The sequence below is a fragment of the Cnephaeus nilssonii genome (assembly GCF_951640355.1).
Source record: "Cnephaeus nilssonii genome assembly, chromosome: 6".
Classification (NCBI taxonomy): domain Eukaryota; kingdom Metazoa; phylum Chordata; class Mammalia; order Chiroptera; family Vespertilionidae; genus Cnephaeus; species Cnephaeus nilssonii.
This window is the reverse complement of record NC_137077.1, coordinates 14,113,134-14,136,818: the sequence shown is the minus strand read 5'-3', so window position 1 is coordinate 14,136,818 and position 23,685 is coordinate 14,113,134. Positions and strand designations below refer to the sequence as shown.

General features: G+C 38.2%; 1 protein-coding gene across 3 annotated transcripts in view; it reads right to left on the bottom strand.

Moving 5' to 3' along the window:
• Positions 1-23,095, bottom strand: part of WASHC3 (WASH complex subunit 3) — a 42,828-nt gene extending 19,733 nt beyond the window's left edge. Inside the window, exons 1-5 of one of the 3 annotated variants that reach the window (XM_079774779.1) lie at positions 22,944-23,095; positions 22,285-22,383; positions 13,954-14,016; positions 11,384-11,479; positions 6,593-6,703 (exon numbers count right to left, since the gene is read on the bottom strand). In XM_079774779.1, the coding sequence (XP_079630905.1) occupies positions 6,593-6,703; positions 11,384-11,479; positions 13,954-14,016; positions 22,285-22,383; positions 22,944-22,994 (420 nt within the window). In that variant the 5' untranslated portion in view covers positions 22,995-23,095. Of the gene's footprint in view, positions 1-6,592; positions 6,704-11,383; positions 11,480-13,953; positions 14,020-22,284; positions 22,384-22,943 lie in introns of all 3 variants that reach the window. The other 2 variants (XM_079774778.1, XM_079774777.1) reach the window with 2 other exon arrangements.
• Between the last annotated feature and the right edge of the window lie 590 nt (positions 23,096-23,685).

The window sequence follows — 23,685 nt, the reverse complement described above, 5'->3', positions numbered from 1 at the left end:
ACTAAAGGGCTCAATGATACAGATTGCAATGGGTGATATTGTCATCTGTTCTCCTAGCTAGTTGCAGTTCTGTGAAGATATGGATATAGAAAACACTACTAACTATGCAGATGCTGTTGAAGAACAATATTTTTGATGATGACTTAAGTCAATAGAATGATTATACTCCTGGAAAAGTGCTAAGTTATTCAGAAGAACCCAAAGATGATGCTCAGCTAAACCCACCAGGGGGTTTAAATAGAAATCAAAGAGTAAAAAATCCTCAGGGCAGGAAACCTGAATAGACATTTTTCCAAGGAAGATATACAGACAGCCAACAGGCATATGAAAAGCTGTTCAACATCACTAATTATTAGGGAAATGCAAATCAAAACCACAACAGGCCTCACACCTGCTAGAATGTCTATTATTAAAAAGACAAGAAATAAGAGTTAGAGAAGATGTTGAAAAGGAAACCCTCATACAGTGTTGGCGGGATTGTAAACTGGTAGAGCCATTATGAAAAACAGTATGGAGGTTCCTCAAAAAAATTAAAAATAAAACTACCATATGATCCAGCAATTCCTTATCTGGGTATTTAATCCAGAAGAATATGAAAACACTAACTAAAAATATATATGTATCCCTATGTTTATTGCAGTATTATTAATAATAGCCAACATATGAAAACAAGCTAAGTGTCTATTGATGGATGAATGAATGAAAATGTGGCATATATACAATGGAATATTACTCAGTCATAAAAAAGGGTAAAATGCCATTTGTGACAACATAGAAAGATTGCGAGGGTATTATGCTAAGTGAAATAAGTCAAATGGAAAAGTACAAAAACTGTATGATTTAACTTATATGTGAAATATAAAACAAAAAAGTAGCATGAACTAACACAACAAAAATAAACTTATAGATAAAGAAAAGAGAAAGGTGATTGATTACCAGAGGCAAGGGATAGGGTGAGGGAGGGCAAAGAATATATGGTAACGGATGGAAACTAGACTTAAGGGGTGAACATGCAATAGAGTATAGACACAGAATAGTAATGTTGTATACTTGAAATTTATATAATGTTTTTAACCAATGCTACCTCAGTAAAAAAATATAATTTTAAAAATCCTCAATTAATGACAGGAGGAAAAAAATAACAGTGGGAGAACTAGCAGGTAATTAAGAGGAGAGATACAAGGAAATCGAAAACAATAGCCTAAAGTAAAAGAGAGAGAGAGAGAATTTGTATAGAGCAAACATGAAATTTTAAAATAAGTAAACATCAGGGATTGTTAATACTTAGTGGGATGAAATTAATAAATAAGAACTGGCAATTGAAAGGCATGTCTTACAACATTTTACAACAGAAGGAGAAAGATATATATCCAGATATATGGAAATTCTTGAGTATTGAATAAAGGAACCCCTAAGTGAAGCTAAAAAAGGCAATAGCTGTATTATCAGATGGAGCATTCTTTTTGGTCACTTGACCAGATGCAGGACTTAGATGAGGTTTTCTGAAACATGTTGCAAACAAGCAAAAGGACGAAATACAAACATGATGTAATGACAGTTTAATTTTGCTGAAATCAGAGCATCTGATGAATTCTTACATGCTAAATATTTTCTCCTTTAACAGATAAAGCGAGCATTGAGGGGAACTGATTTAACTATTTCATACTTATACTAGAGGCCCAGTACACGAATTCGTGCACGGGTGGGGTCCCTCTGGGTGGCCTGTGGAGATCAGGCCCCAGCTCCTGCCCCCAGCCTCGCAGTCCCGCAGCCCTGCAGCCCTGCCTGGCACCCTGCCTTGGCCTGGTACCACCCTCTCACCTGCTCCACCATCATGCCTGCTGAGCAATCGGTCAGGGCCAGGTCCCCCTCCTGGTTGCCTCAGTGCCTGGGACCCAGGTGGTGGCTGCGCCCCCCGCCACCACTGCTGATCACCATCCATGGGGCAATCAGCAGGGTAATTGGGCCCCCGCTCACACCCGGCTTGGCCTGGTGCCACCCGCTCACCTGCTCCACCACCCCACCACGGTCCCGCTTTCATCAGGGCCCATCAGGGAAGGCAGCACCTCTACTATTGCCTGCTGCCAGCACCGTGTCGCCAATGCCCCACCATGTTCCATGCCACCCCGTGTCAGCGCACGTCATAGTGAGCGGTCGAACTCCTGGTGTCCCAGTCGAACTCCCAGTCGAACAACTGTCCGAGGGGACAATTTGCATCATTAGGCTTTTATTATATAGGATTTGAACAAAGAGACAGAAGTGAATGATGATGCAGAAGTGACAGAAACTGTGGTAGTGACCATGTCCAGGAAAAACAATCAAGGACGTTGTCAAACGTGTAGCCTACACCTGTAATTGGACATTTCGACAGTCACTCATGGTATACTTAGGAAACAGGAGACATGGTAGCTTTATAGATGGCTTAAGCAGAGCAATGATTGGTAGATTCATGTTAACCGTGAGGAAGTCCACTTCTTGATCTATTTTTGCTTTGGTCCTACCGAACATTTTAGATCAATAGTTTGAAGAAATGGGAGCACTTCTATACATTTCCAGGTGACACAAAGCTAGAAAGGAGAGTTAACATGCAGGATAAAATAGTCCATTCAGTAAACATTGATGGAGCATCTTTATTGGCAAGGTGTTAAAGTGAATACAAAGATCAAGACACAGCTCTTCCTCTCATGATTTCCTTTTTCAATAGGAGAGACAAAATATGTGTAAGTGATCATTGAACTAGGTATGAAGTGGTAAGTTTCACAAAAAATGTAGATATAGTGGTTAGACTGGTCAATGTTGGGAGATATTGCCTAAGTTTTATGTGTTGGTGGGTTAGGAATCTGAGAGGATTTAGTGGAAGTGTTCATAGGAATGTGTTAGATGAGCAGAATCTGGGCATGTAGTAATTAAGAGAAGGAGAATCTAGATTCAGAGGTGGAAAAGCATGGAGCATATATTGGGAAGGACTTGTGGTTTGGTATGAAGAATGGAATTCAGGACAGGGAGCGGTAGGAAACAAAAGTTGGGAAATATGATTCTGGGATCCAGGCTGGCACAATAAACTGAAAACAATAAAATGAAATTTAACTTGGGTGAACTTGCAGTTTAAAGATGGCAGTGTAAAGATGTTGTTCCCCTTCCCTCTTGAAAATTACCCCCAAACAATGAGGCTCAAACTCCACTTTTAATGACTCAGAAGTATATATGAACCAAAATAACATGGAAATTAAAAGTAGGTAAAAGAATGATTGATGACTGTACAGATAGGCCAAGTTCACTTCCACAACCCTGGAAATGTTGAGGAATCAGAAATACCCGTATCAAAGGCGGAGAGGAGGCAAAGGACTGAAATCAGAAAAACTGGGCTAAAAACGGGAAAAGTCTGAGGCAGGAGAAACTAACCCTCTGCCCATAATCAGTGACACCAAGCAAAAGGAACGGGCTGAAGCTAAAGTACTACCGAACTTAAAAAAATAAAAGGAGTAATCATTTATTCTTTCTTAAATGTTTCTAAATAAAATTTATTTTAATGTTGTTATAATATAGGTTGGAATATTTTAAAATAGTTCTTAATGAGAAGGGCTTTCTTTTTTTTTTTTGGACATAGATATGCTCTGGCTTGAAGTCCCAACTTCAGAGATTTTAATTCAGTAGGGTAGGAACCAGGAACCTATATTTTGACAGAGCTTGTCAATCTAAAAATCACTGAGCCAGTATAAAAAAGAAATCTATCTCCCATCAAAAGGTAAAATAGCCTAGAGAAAAACAGAGGCATTTTCATTCGTTGGTAAGCACTATGTGTCAGGTATTCTTCTAGGAACTGGGAACAGTGCAGTACCCCAAGTAATCCCCTACCCTCATGGAGTTTATATTCTTGTACAGGGACATACACAAACACAGTATGTAGGATATGTAGCATATATAATAAAAGCCCAGTGACCAAACGGCGGAACAACCAGAATGACCGGTCGACCAGTCGCTATGATGAGCACTGACCACTAGGGCGCAGATACCCAACGCAGGAGCTGCCCCCTGATGGTCAGTGCGCTACCACAGTGGGAGCGCCGCTCGGCTGACTGGGATGAGTGGCTGCTCCCGCTGTGAACCCCAGGCCAACTGGCAGGAACCCAGGCTGCAATCATTGCCTCCTCGCCCCAGGCTCCTCCTCCTCACTCCCTGCCGCCTCCTCCGGACGCCCGCAGGCCAAGCAACACCACTGCTGGGCTTGCAGAGCTGACCCCGGAGGCTGGGAGGCGGGTTCATGGCCACTGCAGGACTGAAGCCTACTCCGTAGCCTCTCAGTGCTATTGTCCCTGGGCCCAGCCCTGACCGGGTTCCCTGGAGAGGCGAGTGCTCCGGCTCCACAGAAGATGCAGGACCAGGGAGCAGCCGCTCGGCAGACCAGGATGAGCGGCACTCCCACAGCGGGCTGATCCCTGCAGGCCATGCCCCGCACCAGTGCATGAATCCTGTGCACCAGGCCTCTAGTTTAAAATAATATCAGAAGTTTATATGAAGAAACATATAGCAGGTAAGGGGTAAAAGGAATGGGGCCAGAGAGAAGGTACTACATGGGTAAAGATTTGAAGGAAGTGAAGGTGTACATCATGATGATATCTGGGAAAAAATGTTTGAGGCAGAGAGAACAGCTGATGCAAAGGCCTCGAGGGACATCAAGGAAGCCAGTAGAGCTGGAGCAGAGTAAGCCAAGGTAAGAGATCAAAAAGGTAAAGAGAGAGCTAAATTGTACAGTATCTTGTGGGCCTCTGAAGGACTTTGGCTATTACATCTGGTGAGATAGGAAGGCACAGGAATAAAAAAATGAATACTAAAGGAGCCATTTACATATATATGTGTATACACACACACACACACACACACACACACACATATATATATATATATATATCTCTGAAAAGTAATGGAACTGGTCTAAATAATTAATAACAAAATAATTTAAAGTGGTATCTAGAAAACTTAGCTGGCTAAATTAAATCTAGACAATACCTAGTATAGTACCTTAAAGTAAGTGTTTAATAAACACTTGTGGAATAAATGGACAGTGTTTTATACAGAAAAAGAAAATAAGTGTTTTTAAAGTTTTTGTAAAATCAGAGGTAATGCATCAAGAACATAAGTTATGCTTGGCCGGCATGGCTTAGTGGTTGAGTGACAACCTATGAACCAGGAGGTCATGGTTTGATTCCGGTCAGGGCACATGCCCGGGTTGTGGGCTCACTCCCCAGAGTGGGGCGTGCAGGAGGCAGCTGATCAGTGATTCTCTCTCATCGTTGATGTTTCTATCTCTCTCTCCCTCCTCCTTCCTCTCTGAAATCAATGAAGATATATATATCTATCTTCATTGACATATATAGAATACAAGTTATCCTAAGATATAGTCTTATCAAAGATGTCTGGGCCTTCTTGTAGAAACCATCCAGTAGATTTTCCTATTTCATACTTTATATGTTAGGCAAGAGGAGTCACTCCGAAACCTTTCTTTCCTCTTTTGTTTGAGAGAGTCAAACACAGTTTTCAACAGTCCACATTTTAAATTTAGCTTAAGCTTTCCTGGATTCTAGCTTTAAAAAACTAATTTATCATGGTTCAGATCAAAACAGCTCTACTTTATTCTTTTAATAAAAGGACTTCATATAGTTTCATCCCAAAGTCTGATTTAGTTTTTCCTACAGACTGGATAGAGCCCAGGGTTTTGACCGTCTAAGGAGAATTCTGAAAATGACAAACCCATCTCTCTGACAACCAGGAAAAGCGAAGGTACTTTCTCCTTCCCACTGTGACCACTGCAGCTTCCAAATGAGCCCATCCACTCTTTCTGGTTGCCAGATACTATTTGTTTTAAATTATTGTGGTGATAAAAAATGCACGGACAGCAAAATAAATCTGTTCTTCTTTAGTATTAGTACTTCCTTTGCCTGATAATGGAATGGTACAAAAACATTACTCTTTTAATTGACAGAAAAGTGATGGGCAGCTAACTCCTTCAACTATAATAAAGCTTCCTACAGGAATGAAAGGAAATTGGCTTTTGCTGTTATAGACAGCTGCAGATATTTCTGGTGTCATACCATGGAATGATTTCCTAGGAAAAAAATATAAATTCTGAAATCATATAATAAGTTAAAAGCATTACCTTAAATGACCAAGAGATGTATGCTCTTTTCTATGAACCAAACCACTGACAGATAAAATTCAGAATAAAAATATACAAAAAAATTATTTGTGCTAGCATATGGAAACTAAGCTAAAGCCATATGAATAGTCCACTTTCATTCCTCTATAAATACATCCAAGATTTGCAATAACTTTATGTAAAGCAAAAAAAAATGATATAAATCTATATTAAACTGTTAGTCTGAAGTGTGAGATCAATTTTAATTAGAAAGAGTTGACTTCTGGTTACTTTTTATCAGTGTATTAATTGAACACAGGAAAGAAATAAGTAAGGGAGTAGAAAACTTGGGTAACTCGGTTTAGCAGTTGTTTAGGTTGAAAAATAACAATGAAACCTCTAGGGTCAAGAATTTCAAAAGAGGCTGCTAGACAGAGAAGACAGACCAAATCAGCTTACCACTTGAACCATTTTGAGATATCTGGCATATCTTGGATCCTTGGCTACAGTTAAGATATTTTCTGCTGTTACTTCACTTTCCTGTGGTCCAGATTCTTGTAAACTGTTCTGCTGTAGAGAGTATTGCGTGTAAATCTTTAGACAGTTCACAAAAGGGGTCCATCATGTTACTTAAAAGGGATGTTTCTTTTTATAATTCTAAAGCAATTAATATCAGAAAAAATCATATTTATAAATTTAAATAGCAATAATTTAATTATAAGATATGTTTCTAAATATTTATAAACATTTAAATGATTTCAGAGGAAGCTATACTTAAAAACACTATATTGTTCCTTAAGAATGCAAATATATTTATGGAAATAAAAATATTAGAATTTTGCTTTACTTGTCTCCAGGGTGCTGATAAAAAAGATGAATTAAAGGTGGACATATTACTTTAATAAAACTTCTAATAAAACTATTTGATTTGTCTATTGTTCAACTTTAATGGACAATGAACTAATTTTCCAGGTATCTACCATCTACACAATTGAATTCTTCATTTACTAAACAATCTTTTCTAAGTAGCTATAGCTATTCTAACATCTCAGAAAGCAATGCCTAGAGAATTTATGGAAGAAAAACCCACTTTTCAGACAAAAATTATCTGGTTTTGTGTATTCCAGCTACTGATGGAACTATTAATAGTAGCATTATTCACAAAGTGAAGATTAAAGACTAAATACTACTTACAGTGAAGAATACTGGGGAATGATCTTTTATCTTACGAGCAGTTCTCACGGTACTGTCTCCAGACAGCTACCCTGCCCTCTCTTAAGTGCAAAGGTAGGCCTGTCTCTATAAAGTTATGGATTTTTCTATCAACCTGAACATTTAAAGTAAGTTTCCTTTTATGAATTTTCACTCATTATCTGTATATCAGCATTAAGAGGAATTTCCTTAACAGGATGAAATCAATTTTACGTCTATGCTGAAATGTAGACAAATCAAGAAATACCTTTAAATATCCATAGTTTAAAAAATATGAATATGAATTATAAAGTAAGGTTCTTCCTCAGATAATTCAAATATAAATTAAATCTGTCAAAAAAACTGAGGTGACTAAGACATCCAAAAATCCCTCAGGTTTCTACTGTTATGTGACGCCATTAAGTGCACAAAAAGGAGTGTGTGTGTGTATGTGTATTTATTCATGTGTAAAATAAATACAAAAAGTCCAAAACATTTAATTAAATAAAAAATTCAAACAATACCCAAGTAAGTTCTTAAAAAATTATGAATAATAAACTGATACTTTACAGCTGAATAAATGATAATTACATGCAGGACCTCTGGATCTCAAAACTTAGCTGTTAATTTTTGCCTAATAATAAGAACCTCAACAAGGTTTAATTATGTCAGGTCTTACACCTTTCCTATTTGAATGACCCAATAAATTCTCTATCACATCTCTCAACTGTCCTTCATTTTATTCTCAATCCACACAATTGGATGTTCTATTGTGAGCAATGATGAAATCCGTACATGAAATTAAAGTTGCATAAAAATCAGAATGCAAATCTTGGATCTTTGACTCATATAGAGATTGCAAGGAATGGATGATTAAGAAAAAGGCATGATCATCCTTTATCTGATAAGTGAGTTGATTGTAATGCCAATGGAAATTCCGTATTAAGCAATACTTAATACTTAAGTCCATTTCAAAATATTTTACAAAACTATACCAATTAACAATGGAGACAAAATAAGTTGATTTGAATATTAAGAATATGATAAACAATTATATTATTAAACTAATCAACACACAACTTTACCACAATTTTTAAACTCAGGAGGCCATCAGAACTTCATAAATTCTCCAAATGAAATTGTATACAATTTAAAAATAAAATTGCCAGATATATCAGGTTATTCTGAATTTTAGAAAATTTTGCTGTGATTACTCATAATAAATTTTTTGAGACCTTAAATAGGCAAGAAAAATACAACTGCCTAGGTTTTAAAAGACATATTATAGGTGACATTCATAAAAACACTTGGAAAATTAATATTCAAAGTTACACAGATACCACTTAAAAATTTATAGGAACATATGACAGCTAGTATCCACTCTATTAGGTAGAGTGGAAACACTTTCTTAATATTTTTACATGTCATATTTTAGAAAAAGGGTGGTCCATATTTAATTGAAAGAACCTTGTAAAGTTAAACACCTGCATTTCCTCATATATCATATATTACAATGGCCTTTCATAATGGAATTTCCTATATTAATTAAATGGTTCTTAAATTTTCTAGTATCTAATTGTTAAGTAAATGGTTATCTAATTTATTCCAGACACCTATATCTAAATATATGGCTCCGGTTGAGCATCGACCTATGAACCAGGAAGTCACTGTTCAACTTCCGGTCATGGCATATGCCCAGGTTGTGGGCTTGATCCCCAATGTGAGGCATGCAGGAGGCAGCTGATCAATGATTCTCTCTCATCATTGATGTTTCTATCTCTCTCCCTCTCCCTTCCTCTCTGAAATTAATAAAAATATTATATATATATATATATATATATATATATATATATATATATCCTATCTAATAATAGAGTAACATGTAAATTACCATCACTCCGCTATGCCCACGAATGGGCGGTGGGAGGCTGAGGGGCGGGACTCGGGGTGGCCTATCCGGCCATTGAGAGGCACGGATCCGCTGCCACTGAGGGGTCTACCCTGCTGTTGAGAGGCGCAGGGGACGGGACTCCCGCCCACTGTGCCTCTCAAGGGCCAGATCCGCGGCCGCTGAGGGGGCCTGCTGCGGACACCCAGCTGTGCCTCTCAATGGCAGGGTAGCTAGGTGTCCCTGGCAGCCCCCCTCAGCGGCCGTTGAGAGGCGCAGGGGGCGGGAGTCCCGCCCCCTGCGCCTCTCAACAGCAGGGTAGCCCCCCTCAGCGGCCGCGGACCATCAAAAGTGGGGGAGCTGGGTGCCTGTCTGCTCTGGCACCAGGCCTTTCAGAAGCCTCTGCCAAGCCGGAGGCTTCTGAAAGGCCTGGTGCACCAGCGGACAGGCACCCAGCTCCACCGTGAAAAGCGAAAGCGTGTAGGGGACCCTACATGTGCATGATTCAATCATGCACTGGGCCTCTAGTATATATATATATGCACACACATATATGGCTCCTTCTATAGTGCCTCATACCACATGGGCTCAATATGTTTAAATGAATTCAACATAGTTGCTGGAGGCAGTGTAGTGTAGCAGGTAAGACCTAGTTTTGGCACCAGATGCCTGGGTTAAAATTCCAGCTCTTACACTTATTGTTTGATCCTTAGCAAATTACTTATCCTCTGTATACTTTATTTGACACATATGTAAAATAGAAGTGATCATATAGTATTTACTTTGTATAGTTGTTATGAGGATTAAATGAGTTAATTTATGAAAAGCACTTAGAAGTATGCCTGGCATCTTTTATGTGTTAGTCATTATCATCATGGTCAATACAATAATGATCTTAAAAAATCCTGTGAAAAGTACCTCCATGTACAAATGCAGAATTCCATATAGATAGGGAGTGTACTGTTCCGTATTACTTGGTAGACCACTACTTTAGTGATGACTTTATTTGGAATTTTAATACCTCACTGAGATACACTAGAGATTATTCTAAATCAATTTTTATTTCTTGAAATAAAAGTAATAAGGAATTTAAACTTATACAGAGGATAAATGGACATTACAGCTTAAGAACAAAATGTAAAGTGTGACCCTTACTATGTTACAGATCTGAACAAATCAAATCCAGAAACATACTTTTTTAGACATTTAGTATTTCTTATATCAGTATCTCTCAACTTTCAAGGACCTACAAACCACCTAGGGATCTTGTTAAAATGTAGATTCTGGCCTGGCCGGTGCTGCTCAGTGGTTGAGCATAGATCCATGAACCAGGAGGTCATAGATCGATTACTGGTAAGGGCACATGCCTGGATTGCAGGCTTCATCCCCAGTAGGGGGCATGAAGGAGGCAGCCAATCGATGATTCTCTCTCACCACTGATGTTTTCATCTCTCTTTCCTTCTCCCTTCCTCTCTCTGAAATCAATAAAATATATTTTAAAAAAAAGCAGATTCTGAGTTAGTAAGTCTGGGGTGGAGCCTGAGATTTCTAATAAGCCCCCAGGTGATGACCACACTGCTGGTGCATGGAGCACACTCGGAGTAACAAGATGTTAGATAATACAGGGCAGTTACTGTCAATGATATTGTGCATGATAAAGACATTGTGGCTCTGCAAGATGTCAGAACTTTTCAGAGATGCTCCAGGATTTACACAGAGGTGAAATGACAAGATGCCTGGGACTCACTACAGCAAGTAATACAGAGATGAAGGTTGGCCACAAAATCTTACCTGGTGAATCTGAGTAATGGGCATTTGGATATTCCCTGTACTGTTCTATTATTGTGTATAGTTGAAAGCTTTTATAATAAAACATCTAAAAAGAAATTTTATAAAAACTTAGAAAAAAATTTCCATCATGAGCTTGAAGACAATAATTATATTTAAGACTTTTCCTAGTCCTGTATAGATCAAAGAAAATATAAACTTCAGGAAGCCCTTCAAAATAACAAAACAGCTAAATTTTTTTCAAACTTCATTTTCTATCTTAAGGCTTTAACATATTATTATTCAAAGCCTTACATGTTTAATTTCTTCCATCAAATCTGCTGCTTAGGTCTATCTGGTTCAACCAGAAAATCTGCTCATGTTTCTTGGAAGTTAATACTTACCTTTGATGGCTCTGAAGTGGTTTCATTTGTGACTCCAGTGACACTTACAGGGGAGACTTCAACTGTGACATCATCTAGGCCTGGGATAGATGACAACTGAGAAAAGAAAATTAATGTTGGTATATGAGGATAAAAATAGGTGCTTAAACATTGTAAGTTTCTAGGGGTGTGTTTTAAATAGCTGTTATGTTTTTTTAAGCCTATGGAAACAAGTTTATAAAATCTCATTTTTGGTGTTTGAAATTCGCCATACCCATAAACTACTTAAAACAGGAAGGGCAATCACAAATAAGATATTTTTGAACAATTTCTTATAAGTCTAATTTAGATTATAAACATTCTTTGCCCAGGAAGTACTTTGAAAATATATAAGAAATCCTAGTGTAAGTAATGAGAGCATGGGCTTTGGAGTCAAAGTGCCTGCATTTAGGTCACAAGCATGTGACGTTGTATAAATCTTCGTAGGCCTCAATTTTCTCACCTGTAGAAATTTGTGGGGATAAAAAAATTTACCTTACAAAAATGTTGTTAAAAGATTATTACTAAACATACTTTGTAAAAACAAAGTACTGTGTAGCACTTTTTTTTTTTAATCCTCATCTGAGGATATTTTTTCAATTGATTTTATTGATTTTTTAGAGAGAGTGGAAGAGAGGGAGTGGGAGGAGAGGAGAAGAAGAGAAACATCAATGTGAGAGAGACACATCAATTGGTTGCACCCCACACTTGCCCCAGTGGGGGCTAGGGATCAAATCTGCAACCCAGGTATGTGCCCTTGACCCAGAATAGAACCAGAGACAGGTGCGTAGGCTGAAGCTCCAACCAGTTAGCCACATGGCCAGGGCTTTGTAGCACATTTTAAGTATCAATTACTTGAGAAATGACAACACTCTTTTTCTAAAGATATTTATTTATTATTATTTTTTAAAGACTTCCAAGATATACTGTTGTTGTTTTTTAATTTGCTGATTTTAGAGAGAGGAAGAGAGAGAGAATATTGATTTGTTGTTCCATCCAATTGTGCATTCATTGGTTGATTCTCCCATGTGCCCTGACTAGGAATCTAAACAACTGAGCTACCTGGCCAGGGCTGACAAACCTTGTCATCACATTTTAATGTCTGACACAGCTCACTCTTTTCTTCTTTCTTTAAACATTTACCACTGAATGCTACTAAAATGTGTTTATTTTTCATGCACAAAAGATGGGTGTGCTGTCAGTGGTTGAGCATTCAGGTTGGAGTTGCACAACCCATGTAAACCCTCTTTTCCGATTTCACCTTGATATCAATGATATACATTTGTCAGATGTTTGGCTAATTTCGGAGATTAACTCTATGACTATTGAAATAATTAAGGTTAACTTGTCCACATAGTAACTTAATTTATGACCTTGGGCTCTAACTCAAGAATTCCCCAAACATTAAAACAAGACACATAACTATAATAATGAAAAAAACCAATGTTAATAAAACCTGAAGCAGTGGTGTTTATTGGGAACTGTTGACTGATGACAGGACTTAGCACAGTGGCTATGGCCCAAATAGTTTCAACTGGGTATGGCTGCTAGAATTTCTTGCACATATTCAAGGCCAGGTATCCTAAATTTTCTATGCTAAAGAAATGTTCTGAGAGAATTATAGTGACTGAAGTCTATCAGGAGATGCAGAAACTATAAACTAGACATCCTGATCCTTATGCTAAAGATATTAGTCATTTTACTTCCTAATAAATATGTAATATTTCTTTTTCAGATTTTTTTTGATAAAATGACAATAATGCAAAAATATACTTGTGTTTCCCTTACTTTATAAATAGAAAAAACCCCCACAAAATCTGCAAGGTTTCAAATCAAAACACCCTTCTATTTTTGCTAGTTATCTTTTGTAATTTCTGACCTCAAAATGTGTATTCTTCATTATGTATTTAATACATTTGTAAATAGAAAATAGCTGATATTTTCTTCAAATTTTGCTCTGGAGACATCTCCAGATGTTTTATATAATATTTACTGTGTTATCAAATGATTACTATTAAGATAACTGAAAATTTTCCACCAAATGAAGCAAATTATATAATAGCTCAATTTGTTAACATGTTACACTATGCTTTTCACTAGTAGAATGAGAGAAATCTCAATCCATGTGTACATTTATTTATTTTTTATATTTTTATTGATTTCAGAGAGGAAGGGAGAGGGAGAGATAGAAACATTAATGATGAGAGAGAATCATTGATTGGCTGCCTCCTGTAGGCCCCATACTGAGGATGGAGTCCACAACCCGGGCATGTGCCCTTTACAGGAATCAAACGTAGGACCCTTCAGTCCACAGGCTGACGCTCGATCCACTGAACCAAATAAGCTAGGGTCATGTGTACATTTAAATAGACTCAGGTTCATAATGAATTTCTTTTCCTTTTTAAATTATAATGAATTAAAAAAATAAAAAACACTATCACCTCAGGATGCAGGAGCTGTTTAATTCGTTATTAAGTGCAATTGAAGTATAACTGAGAAAGTTGATAAGTGTAAAGCAAAGTTTATCCCATAAATTATTCAAAAATACAAACCTTTGCATCTAAAATATTGAGAGTTGTTTCAATTTGTTGAATACGAAGAGAAAGGTCCGCCAGCTTCTGGAAAAGATTAGAAACAAAAGAATGAAGTCTGATTAAAATAAACTTACGGTTAACAAAGGGCAGATTGGAAAATAATAAAAACTATGGTTTAAGTATATAATTTTCTAATATACTACTCTCTCATTTACATGAGTAGGAATAGGAACTAAAGTAACCTATTATTTTCATTAGCATGCTTCAAAATTATTTTATAAAACTGTTTCACAGATAAGAAGTTACATTTACAGCCTTATCAAACTCATTATCAGAGCTGCAATCAATACTGGGATCAGAATGTAAACTCCTCCCAGGACAGAGTTTCTGTTCACTGCTATACCCCCAGTGCCCAGGATAGTACTTGATACTTAATAGGAGCCTAATAATTATTTGTTGATGAATGAAGAAATTGTTCACAGAAAACAGTAATGAAAAATTAACACAAGACAACCTGGAACAGTATCTGCCTTTATAAATTACTTTAACACGTAAGTATATACAATTAGTCCTAAATTCAAACTTTTCAAGTTTGAAAAGTAAAAGGAGATGAAATTGAAAGATGAGCAGTTCATGTTGAAAAGAATTAAAACAAAAAACACACACACCAGAGTTCTAAAAAGCAAAAGGAATCAATCTACCATCAAAATCCCAGATAAACTAGAACCATAGGCTTACTGTGCTCTAGTTACTCTGCACAATTAAGTTATCTGTATCTACCTATCTATCTATCTATCTATCTATCTATCTATCTATCTATCATCTATTACCACACAAAAGTAACATCATAAATTATGAACCATAAGAATATTTACTTACAGTGCCCTAATCCTAAACATTATTATATTTAGCGACAGTGCAAGAGCAGTTTGCCAGTTTTCTAGTTGGCCAATACACAGCATTTTGACTGCTTTCTAGGATATTATCTCGTAAGCAGATTTGGTCATTTCTCTCTTTCCATATTTAGAAAGAGAGAAAAACTGAAAGCCACCACAGAGTAGTTAGTGCTTTTTCACTTATTTTTAAGATAAGCATCTTGATATTTTTAAAGATATAATTCACAAATAAAACATCAAAATCTAGTTTTAATGGCATTCAAAGCTAAGTTTAACTTTGATTTCTAGGATTTGTTCACAGAAGGCTTTTATATAAAGGTAACAGGTTTATAAAATACTGTATATATGAATTCCTCCCCAAATTATAAGTGTTTTCCTGAAAATCATGAAAATTACATTTTGGCCAATTTAATCAATCTTTTAATTCACTAGAGAAGCTTAGCAATTGCAGAAATCCTACAGCAAATGAATGGGTAAACTGAATGATAATTTCTGACTTTTACATATCATTTGAAATTTCACACCAAATGTATGAAGTAGGAACTATCAATATGACAATTTTCAGCTGAGAATAAATAGTAAGTCTTCAAACAAGTAAAATAATCTGAGCTCAAATACTTCAATTCCAGGTACTTTTTTTTTTTTTCTAGGTACTTTTTTGAAAGAATTTTACATTGTTTTGAAAGAGTTTTACACTGTTAAAAGATGGTACTAGCCCAGCCGGTGTTGCTCAGTGGTTGAGTGTCGAACTATGAACCAGGAGATCAGTTCAATAACTGGTCAGGGCACATGACGGGGTTTTGGGGGGTCGATAACCAGTAGTGTGTGTGCAGGAGGCAGCCGATCAATGATTCTCTCTCATCATTGATGTTCCTATTTTTCTCTCCTTCTCCCTTCCTCTCTGAAATCAATAAAAATATATTTTAAAAATACACAAAAAAGAAACATGATGCCATAGATGATGATGTGTCAATGTAGATTGTAACAAATGGGTTTTAACAAATTCCCTCTGCTGGTGGGGGATACTGATTAGCAGGAAAGATTGTGCACGGAGGTCAGGGGTTAGCAAGTATATGGAAACTCAGTGCTTTCTGCTCAGTGTTTCTGTGAACCTAAAACTGCTCTAAAAAATAAAGCTTATTAATTTAAAAAGATGGAAATTACTGAATATTTCCTAGATAAGATTTTTCTAATTCAAAGCTAATCATCATCATAATAATAGAGGAATATGCAAATTAGCTGGGACGCTGTAACATCACGACTGAATAGCAGGGACCTGAGGCTGCATGGTGCCTGGCTGGGGCGTGGGACCTCAGGCTGTGTCCCCCGCCCGGTGGGGCTTGACGGGGGACCTCAGGCCATGCCCCCCCTGTGCCCCAGTGCCGGGCCGGGAGACCTCAGGCCGCTCCCCCCGCCTGGTGAGGCTTGACAGGGGACCTCAGGCCCAACCCACTCCCCAGCGCCAGGCTGGGGGACCCGAAGTTGTGCCCCTGCCTGGCGCTGGGCTGGGGGACCTGAGGCTGCGCCCCCTGCCCAGAGGGGCTTGATGGGGGTGGGGCCAGCTGGGTCTGGGTCTCACCCAATGTGGGTGGGACCAGCTGGGTCTGGGTCTCCTGCATTTTCGAAGCGCGTGTGGGTGGTGGGCGAGGCCTTGACTCTAGGTCCCGTGGCGCACCCCAGACTCTTACAGCAGAGAGATTTTCATATACATTTTACTAATTTTCTTTCATCTCTGACACTTCTATTATAGAGAAAGGGCAAATAGCAATATTAAAATATTTTCTCTAATTAATTCCCTTTTAATGTGCATGAATTTCGTGCATCGGGCCACTAGTAAATAATAAATTCTTTTCTTACTAAGACAAAGGATGCTACTGTGCTATAAACACCAGGGATCAAATTTTTCTGATCAAATTTCCTAAGACAGATGCTGTTTATTTGGAATTATTTAAAAATTGGTATTAAATTCTTTTCAAGGTTAGATCATAATATGAAACTGTCCTTCAATTAATACTCAATGATTCATATTTAAAAATCGATATTAAATTTTTTCAGGGTTAGATCATAAAACTAAATTGTCCTTCAATGAGTAGTCAGTCAGTGATTCATACCAGAGAGGCTAAGGATTGAAATTCAAGTCTTAGTAAAGAGGAAATGAGAATGAAAATGTTTATTTGTAAAATTACTTGTTGATAAGGAAGATTAAAGAGGCTTGGCCAAAAAAGTTATACAGTTGGCCCTCCATACCTGCAGGTTCTGCATTCTTGGATTCAAACAACCGAGAACAAAAATATTAAGGAGAACGTTATGTATTGCTGACATTTACTAAATAGATGGACTACAATGGTTGTGTCTGTACTAAATATGTACTGACTTTTTTTTCTTGTCATTATTCCCTAAATAACACAGCACAACAATTATTTACGTAGTATTTACATTGTATTAGGTATTTTAAGTAATCTAGAAATGACTTGAAGTGTACAGGAGGATGTGTGCAGATTATATGCAAATACAACACCATCTATATATATAAAAGCCTAAGCGACAGAATGACGCGACTGGTCACTATGACATGCACTGACCACCAGGGGGGCAGACACTCAACGCAGGAGCTGACCCCTGGTGTCAGTGCGTTCCCACAGCCAACCTCCTGCGGCCTCTCACCCCGTCCGGCCCCGTGGCCCCTCCCTCTGGCCGGCCAACCTCCCACGGTCCCTTCCTCTGGCCAGCCAACTTCCCACGGCCCCGATCGGCCCGATCGCAGGCCAGGCTTGAGGGATCCCACCTGTGCGTGAATTCGTGCACTGGGCCTCTAGTTTTACATAAAGGACTTGTGCATCCCCAGATATTAGTGTCTCTGCAGGTCCGAAAACCAATCTCCTGTGGATACTGAGGGATGACTTTTTTTGGATGCAGATTCATATGGTATATTAACCTTTGGCTTTAACACTCATTTTACCTACTCTCATCTACTTTATCAAAACCTCACCAAACCCTACCTGCTTTGGCTCAGTGGATAGATCACTGGAATGTGGACTGAAGGGTCCCAGGTTTGATTCTGGTCAAGGGCACATGCCGGGGTTGTGGACTCAATCCCCAGTAGGGGGCGTGCAGGAGGCAGTCGATCAATGATTCACATCATTGATTCTATCTCTCTCCCTCTCCCTTTCTCTCCGAAATCAATAAAAATATATATTAAAATTAAAAAACCTCACCAAAATAAAATGATCTTTTATAAAAAAAAAGACAAGATCAAATGAATGATTTATTCATGCAAGACATGAAAGACACTGATCTAAACAACAATATATTTTAATTTATAATAACTTATCTAAACATCCTTGATATCTAATCTAATAACAACCATAATTGTGAAATACAGTAGTCCCCCTTTCTCTGTGGTTTTAGTTACCCAAGTCAATCATGGTCCGAAAATATTAAATGGTAAATTCCAGAAATGATTCATAAGTTTTAAATTGCATGCCATTTTGAATAGCATGATAGAATCTTGATTTATCACCCACCTATTTCTAAGGTAGTGCATTTTATTAAAGTGGAAAAGAAGATGAGAAGAAAAAATACGAAGTGAATAGTTAAACATGGAAACAAAAATAAAATCCTGTGGTGTTTTTCAGATTTGTAAAATACCTAATTCACTAAAAGAAAAACAGTATTTTAAAATAATGGATCTCTTGGTCTATCACACTGGACTGCACATGTCCTAGAAGCCAGAAAGAAGAGCAATTGCTTGTTTTATTAAGCTTCATCTGACACACAAGCCCAGAAATTGTAAAAGCAGTTGTAAACGTGTAGCATTACATAGGGTTTTAAGCAAAACATTATTTGGTTGTAGATTAAGTCCAATGGTGGACTTAAAATTGGATGTAGAAGATAAGCACTATAGCCCTAGCCAGTTGGCTCAGTGGATAGAGCACTGGCCTGTGGATTGAAGGGTCCTGGGTGCGATTCCAGTTAAGGGCACGTACCTCGGTGGCAGGCTCCTCCCTGGTCTGAGCCCCCCTGGTTGGGGCTCATGCAGGAAGCAACCAATCGATGTGTTTCTCTCACATAAGGTATTTCTGTCTTTCCCTTTCCCTCTCACTCTCTCTAAAAATCAATGGAAAAATATCCTTGGGTGAGGATTAAAAAAAAAAAAAGAAGATAAGCACTATAAAGTTTTTTAGATTATGTGAGAATTCTAAGCACTTCTGCCTATACTTAAGATTTTTTTTAAAAAAGCATTATAAATACTTAAAAATGATTAAAACCTCAGTGTTCTAGGCATGTTACAAGTCTGAGTCAAAATAACACATCTGACTGCTCTGTTTATTGGGTTCCTTTGACTTTAAAATTCACTATAAAAGGTTAAATTTCTGCTGAGTTTTATTTGCAATGTGCACAGAACTTGCACTGTGCCCCCTCCCCCATTTAAATTTGCAGTCTCAGTAAGATTTTGCTGATTAGGGCCAGAATAGAAATGCTTACTGGGGATCTGTGAAGGAAGAAGAGATGACCCTAAGTAACTCTGTAACTCTGATTCAACTACTTTCCTTTCTCCATCTTCTAACTTCTCTCCTACCCTGGTTCCAATCATTAGAGTTACAAAGTAGCCTGATATCCAGAAAGCTTTTTAAAAAATCAAGTTATTCACTTTTTTCTTTATTAAAGAACTCTAAAGACCAGTATTAGTGATGAAGAGAGCCCCCACAATTTCTTTGAAATTTAATTTCAGGTTGAGTTTAGCAGTGAATGAAGTTGTTACAGTTTAGTTTAAACCGGATTATGTGAAAAACAAAAACAACAATGAAAATAACAGGTTCTCCCCTCTCTCTCAGTTCACTTCCAGTTAAAAAAATAACACCCGAGGTTCACTTTTTCTGTGAAGGGAAACACAATCAATTGGTTCCTATTTCAGACTTTAACTAAACAAGGACTACAGACCTAGTAGGTGCTTATTAACAATTTACAACATAATTCGAAAAAACCACTTCAATCTTAATGTGGGAGAGAAAAGGGCACTTTATGTTTAAATACATATATTACATCTATTAAAAAGACATTATATCAAATGGACATGGCATAGCAAAAAAAGAGAATGCAAATCTAAACAGTTGTTAGAGTGTTGGCTGGTGCACTGAAGGGTCATAGGTTTGATTCGGGGCACGTGTGGTAGGCAAATAATAGATGAGTCTTTCTCACATCGATGTTCCCCTCTCTCTCCATATATATATATATATATATCTGTCTCTGTCTCTAAAAAAAAAATCAATGGAAAAAATATCCTCAGGTGAGGGTTACCTAAATAAGTAAATAAATAAATAAATAAATAAATAACTTTTGAAATAGCTATAAAGAGGACACCACAGTCTCACTTGACAGTGATGTAAACATACCTCTTATTTATTCCAGAAGGTGCAATATAACAGAATAGTGAGACATTTTTGCATTTTTCAGTTAATGGATCAGAGTTGGAATCCCAGCTCTGCTACTTTCTAGCTGTATGAGGGCAAATTAGAGCAGCGACTGCAGCTATAAATACTATGCACACAAATATATGTTGAATGCGTGAATGGATGACTAAGCAAATGATTTAAACTTCTCTACATCTTGGTTTCTGTATTTCTAAAAGAGTGAAAACTGGACCTCTCCCAAAAGGCTGGGCTGTGATGATTAAATGCATGCAAAGCACTTAGTACAATGCCTAATACAGAACAAGCACAGAATAAATATGAGTTATTGTCATCATACCAAGCAAACAGCCTACATATATATCCAAACTGCTGAAATATGGATTACAAAACATGAGTTACTATCAACTTAGATGATCATCTAAGGAGAAAAAGGCAATAAACAGCATTTAAACTTCATGAGTTTTTGGTCTAGTTTTTGTGTGTAGAGTTCAAGGAAGAACAAGGGACTATTGAAACAGTCAAACAGTTGAGGGGAAGTTCAGAGAGGAACAGAAGGAAAGAAAAGAATGGATCATGAGGCTCTGATGATTAATAAGCAATCAATAAACAAGAGATGGTTATTGTATAAATAGCACTCACTCCTCAGTGAAAACTGTCAGGCACTACGAAGTTGAGGGGCTGTCCTTGGCCCAGAGAAGGTCAATCAAGTTGCTCTCATAGGTCTGTTTGTTGTTGTTTATTTTATTTTTTAACTGTTGACAAGAAATATGGGGATGGAGTATTTGCTCCTTTCTGCTAATAATCCTGGAATGATCTCTCTTCAGATACTTCACCTTACCCTGACATAAAAAATAAATAAGGGACTAAACCCTTGGCTTACTGCTTTTTAACCAATCAATGCTATATTCCATTTAGAGAGACAACAGTGAAAGGTAAAACTCAGGGAAGCAAGCACCTAGTCTTTGGGTGATAAAAAATATTGACTTGAGCCCCTTAATCTATCAACAATCATTTCACTTCTTTTTGTCTTAGAGAGAAGACAGAAGAGATTTTGATAACCAGACAAAAACAGCAACTGGAATCTATAAGTGAAAATAGTTTTCCTGTCTTCATGCAATTTTTATTAATAACACACCCAACAAAAACTCCACTTGCTAAGGTTATAGCTTATATTAAATACAAGACAGAATTAACTGAATATTGTTTATTTAATTGGCTCACCTGTGAGTTATCAAATTTTACCCTTTTCTCCTTTCTTAAACCCAATTTCAACCCATGTTTCTCCCCATTCTTTTTTTTTGCCTTTATTTATTTTGATGATTAATTTATTTTTTATTAAATTTATTGGGGTGACATTGATTAATATGATCATATAGGTTTTAGGTGTGGGTTTCTATGTTACAGTATCTGTATATTGCACTGTGTGCCCACCATGCAAAGCCAGATCTTCTCCCTTCACCATATATTAGGTCCCCTTAACCCTCTCCCCCCGTCCCTCCGGCAAGCCTTTATTTTTCAACGACAGGGATCCCTGGATCTAGCAACTAATCCTTAATTGGGTACTTAATCTTCACTTCACAAGTCATTTATTTGCAGACAGTATTTTTATTTCCATAATGAGATTTGATACCAAAGTTATGTTTTAGGCTACCTTCTTAACCATTTTGGGGGTCAAGGAATGTAAAATAATTTTAATGTAAACTGAAACAATGTGTACCTAAAAATGTAAATCTTTGGGGTAAGAGAAACAGCCAATTTTAAAATTAAAAAATAAAAAAAGCTTTCAATTGTGATGTTTTGGAATTCCTTTTGCTGTCTTTAATCACAGTAAGCCTTACTGAACTATATCCCAAAGGCCTCTAGAAAATTCAGCAGGGAGAGGGGGTCCAGGATTGATGGAACAGAATCAAAGAGGACTTACAGAGTTTGTTAACAGAATAACTGAGTGACCAGGTCATGATATGTGAACAGACTATAATTCTCGTTGTATTCATTTGCTGCCTTCAAAAGTGCAAAGTGATTTCTAGGATCACAGGACCTACCTCCTCACAAACTGTAGAGAAGCGGTTGAGGAACTGTACAGTGTGCACCACAAACTGGTTTAGAAATGCCACCGTTCTTTTCTGTTGAATAGCTGGCACCTGCGTTACGTGAAAGAAAGACGTGATTGGTACAGGAGGAACGTACACTGTGCAATCCCTCTGATGTTAGTGACAAGGGGGTGCTTTGCTGTGTGGTATGAGTCCCCTGAATAGCCCTTTAACTTGTTTTCCTACCCCGTGGGGGTGGGGCGTCCCAAGAAGACAGAGGCTACGGAAAAGTTTCAGAATGGGCTCTGGATTCACAAGTACGAACTTGCCGGTGAGGACCACACACAGAAACACACAGAAAACCTGGGGCCGAATGAAAGAGGTAGGGTGAGAGGTCACAACCGGCTCCTATCGCCAGGGAGTCACCCTAGAGAAGGCAGACTCGTGACACGGGAAGCGAAGCGGGGAGAGGCACGCTAACCCCTTACACAGCTCGGGAGGGACCCCTTTTGAAGGTGAACAGTGGGACTCTCCCACCCGAGGACGGCAGGAGAGCAACCTGCGGTCAGGGACAGGGGGAGGCAGGGGAGATGGGGTCTCCCTGAAAATCGGGCGTCCCTTTACCATCCTCCTCCCAGGTCACCGGAAGTCCAACTCCTTCTTTTACAAACCTTGGTCAGGTCAATGCCTGAACCCATGAGAGGAAGCCCGTCCTCATCCATCTCCTCAGCGGGCGGGGGACCCAGGCATCACCCACAAACCCCCCTAGATGTGGTCCATCCTAGCACGTAATAGTGTTAGAACGCCTCCCCCAGGCCCCGCCTCCCGGGCCCTTCCTTCCGGAAGGAAACGCCTTCGCACGCCAATCACTCAGCGGTTCTCGGAGAGCCCGCCCTCCCGCTTGGCATTCTGGGATTGGTAGTTCTAGTTCCAGATTGTAACGTCAATCCAGGGGTCGCGAGGTGGAGCGAGGCTGAGGTTCTAGCAGGAAAACCTTAAAAACGTGGCAAAAAGTATAAGTAAAAAATTGTGTCCGTTTGTTATCTCTGCCTAGTCCTGTTATCTAAGTAGCTCATTTGTTAATCAAATAGTCACTTGTTTATCAAGGGAAAATAGCGTTCAGTGTTGCCTTTGTCAGGGAACCATTATAGAGGCAGCTGCACCCCCTGATCCACGAGTGACTCCACCAAGTTCCTTTACCAGGAAGCACACTCAGCATCTCAGCATCAATGCACCACAGGATTGAACTAAAAGCGCATCTGGGCTTTAGCTCACGTATTTTGTGCATCCATTAGCAAGATATGTCGTAAGGTATCCAAAACCCTAAGCTCCTAAGGGTGTTAGCATAAAACTGGACATAATTAAGCATTTAGATCCTGTAAACAAAATAAAGACATTGTGCATGCACTAAAT